Genomic DNA, 8,014 nt, shown 5'->3' with positions numbered 1-8,014 from the left:
CATAAGAAAAGATATAGAGAAGAAGAGAGAAATGGAAGAATATAGAGAAAAGTGTTATTAAGAAAAGAAAAGAAGATTAATTTAGTGTATAGTTTTTGGGTTTGGAAATAAAAGAATTCTGTCACACGCGCGGGGGAGCGTGCGGTCAGATATTTGTGTCATCGTCTGGTCCTTCCTTCAATCACCACTCTCCACGCAAACCCCTTTCCCCCTTATTGACCAAATTCCCATTTTAACTCTCTCTTCCTATTTTCATTTTCTCCCTTTTTCTTTTTCTTTTCTTCTTTTATTTCCATTACACACACAGAAGAAAACCATCACTATTTATTATTTATTTATTTATTTATTTTTTATTTTTTTTCTTTATTTTTTTCCATGTTTTGAACTTTGAAATATTGAATTTTCTTCACGTTTGATTTTCCATGTAAAGAATTTGATCCAACCCTCACTGCTTATAAATTCACCTCCCCTCCTCTTCTTCCTTTCCTATATTGAAAAAAGAAACACCCAAACCCTCTCATTTTTTTTCTTAAAGAAAACTACTTTCACAGAGAGAGTTTTATACCCTCCCCTAAGAAAAAACAACCATCAACAAGGAGATTTTTTTAAGTTTATATCAATATTAAAATGGGGTTCCATCAAACTCATGAAACAAACCAAGTTCTTCTTTCTAAGATTGCTATCAGCGACGGTCACGGCGAGGATTCACCCTATTTCGACGGGTGGAAAGCGTACGATAACGATCCGTTTCACCCGGAGAATAATCCTTCAGGTGTTATTCAGATGGGTTTAGCAGAAAATCAGGTTTTGTATAGAGATTTTGTCATTTTCATAGTTTTCATCATCTCAAGCAGGGTTTGGTTTAACTTTTTTTGTTTGTGAAATTTTAACAGCTTTCTCCCGACTTGCTTGTCGATTGGATTAAAAAACATCCGAAAGCTTCGATTTGTACCGACGAAGGTCTCCTGAACTTCAAGGACATTGCTAACTTCCAAGATTACCACGGCTTGCCAGAGTTTCGAAATGTACTATATACATAAAACCTCTTACATACTACATCTCGAGTTATTCCAGAGCTTTTTAAAGCTGATGAATTTTTTTCTCTCTTGTTTAGGCGATTGCGAGTTTTATGGGGAAGGCGAGGGGTGGGAGGGTGAAATTCGACCCAAGTCGGATCGTGATGGGCGGCGGTGCTACTGGGGCGAGCGAAGCCGTCATCTTTTGTTTAGCCGATCCGGGCGATGCCTTTTTGATTCCTTCTCCATATTATGCAGCGTGAGTTCTCCTCCTCCTCCTCCTTCTTCTTCTTCATCATCTTTTTACTCACCACCATTGTAAGAGTTGGGTTATTTACTTTATTTTTCCTCAAGAAAAAAAATCTATCCTTTTCATTTTTCCATGGAGAGAGAAAAAGAGAGAGGAAGTTTTTAAGAGTCAATATTCCTTATGTTCAATCTAGAATGAGAAAAGAGAGGGAGAGAACCCATTTGACAAAATTAATTACTATATAAATTATTCTATATGAAAGTTTTGAATTTTTTATAAGGTCAAATCTTCAAAGCCATTCTCTTCAAATATATAAAGTCATAATTTCAATGAAGAATAAAAATTAGACCTCTCCCAAGTCAACTTTTTAAAATGTTAAAACTTTATTTATTTAGTAAATCATGCTTTATAGGGACAAAAGAAAAAAAAAATTATTTATTTCTTAAATTTATTGAAACCCCTTTTGACTTTAATCATAATAATCCACTTAAATAAAATAACTTATGTTGTGGTTCCTAAGTATTTATTTACTTATATTAATAATTCCAACAACTCACTCTCCACTAAGTCTAGCCTGTACATTTCTCCATTAATGACTTTAGACCAACTTCCTTCTTCTCCAAGAAAATATCTATTAGTGTTTTTAACAATTCATTCATCTATTTTATTGCTTTTTTATATTATAGAGCCACCATTCATATTATAACTATTTAAAATTTTGAGTGAACACGCAGTATCATATTGTTGTAGAAATATATACGAAAAATCTTTGTATTTTGACAATTGGGTATGGTTTTGCAGGTTTGATAGAGATCTTCAATGGAGAACACGAGCACAAATAATTCCAGTTCATTGCAACAGCTCGAACAACTTCCAAATCACAAGGGAAGCCTTGGAAGTAGCATATAAAAAGGCTGAAGAAAGCAATATCAAAGTAAAGGGTCTTATAATAACCAATCCTTCAAATCCCTTAGGCACAATATACGATCGTGACACTCTCAAAAGCCTTGTCAACTTTGTGAATGACAATAATATTCACTTAGTTTGCGATGAAATTTACTGTGCCACTGTCTTCAAATCCCCAAGCTTCATTAGCATTGCTGAAATTATTGAAGAAATGGACCATTGCAAGAAGGAACTCATTCATATACTTTCTAGTTTGTCCAAAGATATGGGACTCCCTGGTTTTAGGGTTGGAATTCTTTATTCTTATAACGATACTGTCGTGAGCATTGCTCGTAAGATGTCGAGTTTTGGCTTAGTTTCATCCCAAACGCAACATTTGCTCGCTGCTATGCTCTCCGATGACGAGTTTGTTGACAACTTTTTGGTTGAAAACTCAAAACGGCTCGCAAAAAGACATGCAAGGTTTGTTAAACTATCATTATTTAACTTTCTTTTGGTTATGCATGATGTGCTTTTAAAAATGAAAATTCTTGATTTTGACCGATTAATCTTTTAACATCTATTTATATGGACCAAAATAATTATCTTTTAAAAAATTTAAAGATGTGTTTATTTTGATTTTTTTAAAAAAAGAAGTCAAATTTGAATGAAGTAAAATAAGACTTTAATATTTAATTATTTTTATGGTAACTTTATCAACCCTTCGTTTGCAAGTTTGAAGTTTTGCACAAAATCCAAGATGTCACTATATATGTTGTCAAAGGGAAGAAATGACAATATAATACAAAAACTATATATATATAAAGATAATTAATTTTATATATGAATAACTATTTTGATACAGGTTGGGTTACACTTAACTTTTATCTAAAAAAGTATTAAATAATTTAGCTGTTATATGTCAATTTTAAAAAAAATGTATTAATTTTAGTTTTAATTTTACCATAAATCTAACGATGCATTCATATTTCCAGATTCACAAAAGAGCTAGAGAAAATGGGAATCACTTGCTTGAATGGCAATGCGGGGCTTTTTGTATGGATGGATTTGAGGAAGCTATTAAAAGACCAAAGCTTTGAATCAGAAATGGAGCTTTGGCGAGTGATTATCAATGAAGTGAAGCTCAATGTTTCTCCTGGCTCATCCTTTCGTGTCACTGAGCCAGGTTGGTTTCGAGTTTGTTTTGCAAACATGGACGATAACACCGTCGATGTTGCTCTCGGTAGAATCCATAGCTTCGTTGGAAAGATCGACAAAAAGGAAAACAATACCATCCCAATGCCACCAAAGAAGAAGCCTCGAGAGAATAAGCTAAGGTTAAGCTTCTCGTTCTCTGGGAGAAGATATGAGGAGGGCAACGTTCTTAAATCTCCCCACATGATGTCACCTCACTCCCCGTTAGTGAGAGCCAAGACTTAATGAGGATGAGTTATTTGACATTGACTTTTTCTAAAAAGTGTTTTTTTAGAGTTAATCAATAGCTATTTTTCAAAATTTTCATATATACTTTGAAATTTTTAAAACCATCTGTGAAAGAAAGTATTTTCACTCCAAAAAAAACACTTCTTTCAAAAGTCATCTTAAACTTATCCGCAATCCACCTACTTATGAGGAAAAAAAAAAATATTGCATACATAAATTCAAATGTGTAGCTTTCAAGGAGAACACATGATTAGTATTCTCTTAAAGTTTTATTTTTCTTCTTTGGGTTTATTTTAAATATAGAAATAGGAAATAGTATATTTTTTCCCACTGTGAATATGGTTAACCTTTCATATTTTTTTGGTGGGAGGATATGATAGAAGATGTGATGATTGATCATAAGCTAAGGGTTTGGTTCTATTTTTATGGGTATTATTTCCCTTTGGATAGCTAACCTTTGGGAACACTTGTATTAATGTAATTACAAGTTGAATTTTTATGTATGTTTGTTATTATTAAATGAAGAGAAATAATTATCTTTAATTTCTTTTGTGACATTTTTACAAGAAAATTTCTAGTATTATAACCGTATGAAATTTTTCGGTCATCTTAGTAGCTATTAATAATTATGTTGGATCCATACAATATAAATATTTTAATAAATTAATGAATCATTTAAGTATAATCATAGTACTATAAAATTTTCCTATTTTTACATATTCATAAATAAAATTTTCCAATTATGCAAGTGCCATGAAAAAATAACAAGGGTAAAGTTTAAAGGGAAGAGTAATTTTGATGTATTTGGATTGTGTATATTCTTCTTTCAATTATTTTAATGCAAAAAATAAAGAAGTACAATGAGATATTCCAATTGAATAGAAAAACTTTAGTCAAAAGGGAAGATACATACATGCATATATTATATTTCTTGTTATGGAAATTTCTTGATAACATCAAAATCCAAAAATGTTCATACTCAAAAGGATGTAATATTATATAAAGAAACTTTATTGACTTTAAATATATACATTCACAAAAAGTATGGTATGTTCAAGATTATTACGTTTGTTGGATTAATCACTATAATGATAACGACATATCTTTGTGTCATGTCGTGTGTCATGAGTGACACATTTTCTTGACTTTGAATAAATATTAATTTTTCTTTCTAATTTATTCTCAAAAGAAAAGCAAATCCATATTTTTAAAGAGTTATGCCAGATGTGGGTGAGTCCAATATATAATTGTAAGGTTGTTGATTGTAATGGCTTGATTTAGGATAATTACAAAGATTTGCAATTTTAGTGTTAATAATATTCTGTTAACGATAGATTAGATGACTAATAGACTCATATTAGTGATAAGACTATAACACTAATGAACTACTATTAGTGATATAGTCTATCATAGATCACCGATAAATTTCTACCTATCGAACATAAATTTTGTTAAATTTATAAATTCTTTTATATCGTGCTACATCTGCTACTGCTTTAAATGTTTGATCATTGATATAATGCTAACTAACTCCTTTTTAATTTAATTCAACTAAAATGGTAAAAGTAATAATTTTAAAAAGTGAATTTTGATAACGGAAATCTAGTGACCAAAGAAAAATTGTTCCTAAGGTTAGTAGTAGAAAAGTGTATGTATTAAAATAGGGAAGAAAATTGGGTTGGATTGCAAATAATGAGACGCAAAAATAGGGTATTTAATTTTCTTGCACAATTAAACTTTGGTCACCAACCTTAAATACAGTTGTGGAAGCACAGTCATCAAGAGTACTATACAGTATATACACTGTACAGCCAACAATTGCCCCCAAAAGGACTAAAATGTGTCAATAAAGACCTTTGTTAATGGGGAGGAAAACCCAATTCCTTGAAATATTCTCTTTTCTTTTTTAATTATTATCTTTAGTAAAGGGTAAAAATAATTGGAGATCTTCCATTAGATGAATTTTTGATATTATTGTAAAACAAAGTGTGTAGTTGACATTGACCATTTGGTAGTGGGATTGGACTAGACTTCTTTTCTTCTTTTCCCCCTCTTTTTCTTCTTCTTCTTCTTTTCTTTGAGATACAGATTTGAACGAAGTTGTGTGGTTAGGTTAGAGTAATTTTATATGATTGAGTTTACAGTATTTTGTAATTGATGGATGTGTTTTTTATTTGGTTGAAATTTGCCTAATTTATTTTTTAATATTAATTGTGAGTTTACTTTTTAATATTAGATTTGATTTAAAGAAGATTAAATTTTAAAACGCAAAAAATCAGTCTAGTGCAAATCAAGTTAAAATTTTGTCAAAGAAAAAAAAATAGTTTTGATAATTATTTAACTTGAATTTAATTAAAGATGTTTACAGAAGTTATGAAATCAATATAATTAATTAAAACAATATACTAAACAAAGATATAATAAAAGTAAGTGTTTATTTTAAAGATGGGATAAGAATACAAGTGTTGCACATAGGTAAAATGAAATGAAATGATGAGAAAATAAAAAATAGTCAATTATCAAAACATAGTTTAATCGGATAAGAGACATTTATATATGATCACATAAAAGGTTGATGGTTGAATTCATTACTTTTTACAATACATATATTTATTGCAACAACAAAAAGACTAAAGAGTGTACGTATAAAATGAAACAACCCTAATTGATGAAAGAAATAATGAGAGTAAGATTTAGAATAATAGAAGAATGGTTTTATAGTGTATATATTATATAAAGGTCAATATATATAGATATAAATATGGAGAATGTTTGTTGCGTATTGGAATTAAATAAAAGGCAGCGCCGGCCATTTGTTAGCAAAGTGGACACTGTGTGTATGTGTGTGTTTCTGGCCAAACTCTCTCCCTCTCCCTCTCCCTCTCTCTCTATTATATTATGGAGAAATTATATTTGGAAGACAAGTGGATATTTATATGTATATGAACCAAATGAAAAAACATACCAAGTTTGGACGTAAAACAATATATATATATATAATCAAATGCCTTTCTTTTTCATCAAACACTTTTCTCCTCCTCATCTCTTTTTGGATGATTTTCTACAAACTTTTGCCCTATTTGGTAATTAATTAATTCGACTCTAACCCCTTTTGTTTTTTTAGTTTTTGATTATGAAAATTTAGATTATTTCTTTTCATTTATTTAGCATGGTTACCAAATTATCATGCGCTTTGATTTTCTGTTTTGTCGTGTGTTTAGTTTGGATGGTGTTTGGAATATTTATCAATATATGTTTTGTATTGTCATATGGGTAACTTATACAGAAGCTTATAAACTATGGAAAAGAATTATTACTATTCTCTTAAGTTTCTTAATATCTTACTTTCTTTACTTTTTATAAATCTTTTAGAGTAGAAAATTGTTAAGATTAATGGGAGTTTGAATGCATGTGGAATTATCCAAAGTTTCATTATTATTCCACATTCAAATAAGAATGAAAATTAAGTGAAAGATAAAATTTATTCCAAAAATGGAAGTGTAGATTATATAAAATTATCCAAGCAAGTGAATAAACAAATAAGAATAAGAGTTTTTTTTTTTTTTTTTTTGCTCAAGTCAACAATTCTCTTAGACGAACATTCGATTGTAGACAAATGAGAAAATTTAAAAGATGTTTGTTGATGGTAAAACAAGTCATTGATATTAAAACATACGTCAGATTTATTTAATTTAAATTGTTTTTTGGTTAGAGTGAAAACTATATTTTTTTTGCTACCATATTAGAAAAAGAGTGCTGATTACTATTGTTTATTTATGTATAATAATATTTTAAATTTCATTTATGTGAAGAAAATAATTGAAAGAATGAATAATGCCCATATAAAAGAGTGTTCTTCATTTACTAATTATAATTAAGGGAATGCAAATAATTTTTTTTAAAAAAAATTGTTAAAAATTTAGAGATTAAATTGATGAATAAAACCTAAAAAAAATATTATAATTTATTTAATATAAGCACATTTTAAACATTAATATAGAATAAAACAGTTCTAAATTCTAATCCAAATGAAAAGACATCTAATCCTTATCAAAATTGTGCAAAAATTTCCATTCTAGCTAAGGAATTAATACTATCATGGTATATTAGAAAAGTCTGTGTCTATTGTATTTTTTAAAAAATTAAAAATATTAATTACTTGGAAAAAAAGTAGGATCATAAGTTTGAATAATGTATATATATATAAAGAATTAATAGTCAAAATGTTTAGCTGTAAAGTAGATGCCCTTCTCATCCATTTGTTCAAATGAAGTTTGAGTTTAAATTTTCTTCTCCCACTCCTACCGATAATCGAAAAATATGAATTTAAATTGATTACTTTATCCATTTATACTATTTATTTAATTAGTTTGATTTTAAATATGTTTTCTTTTCTAAAACAAAATGATGGGACTTTCAT

General features: G+C 29.1%; 1 protein-coding gene across 1 annotated transcript; it reads left to right on the top strand.

Annotated features, from left to right (window-relative positions):
* Positions 1-500: 500 nt before the first annotated feature.
* CS-ACS1 (1-aminocyclopropane-1-carboxylate synthase CMW33) lies at positions 501-3,785 on the top strand. The gene is given in 5 exon segments (NM_001305713.1): positions 501-804; positions 894-1,025; positions 1,115-1,275; positions 2,068-2,634; positions 3,147-3,785. Coding segments are annotated over 5 exon segments (1,482 nt in total). The 5' UTR covers positions 501-627; the 3' UTR covers positions 3,592-3,785.
* The last annotated feature ends 4,229 nt before the right edge of the window (positions 3,786-8,014 follow it).

Source organism: Cucumis sativus, chromosome 6 (assembly GCF_000004075.3).
Source record: "Cucumis sativus cultivar 9930 chromosome 6, Cucumber_9930_V3, whole genome shotgun sequence".
NCBI classification, from domain to species: domain Eukaryota; kingdom Viridiplantae; phylum Streptophyta; class Magnoliopsida; order Cucurbitales; family Cucurbitaceae; genus Cucumis; species Cucumis sativus.
The sequence above is the reverse complement of the archived record's forward strand: the minus strand, read 5'-3'. Positions and strand labels throughout refer to the sequence as shown.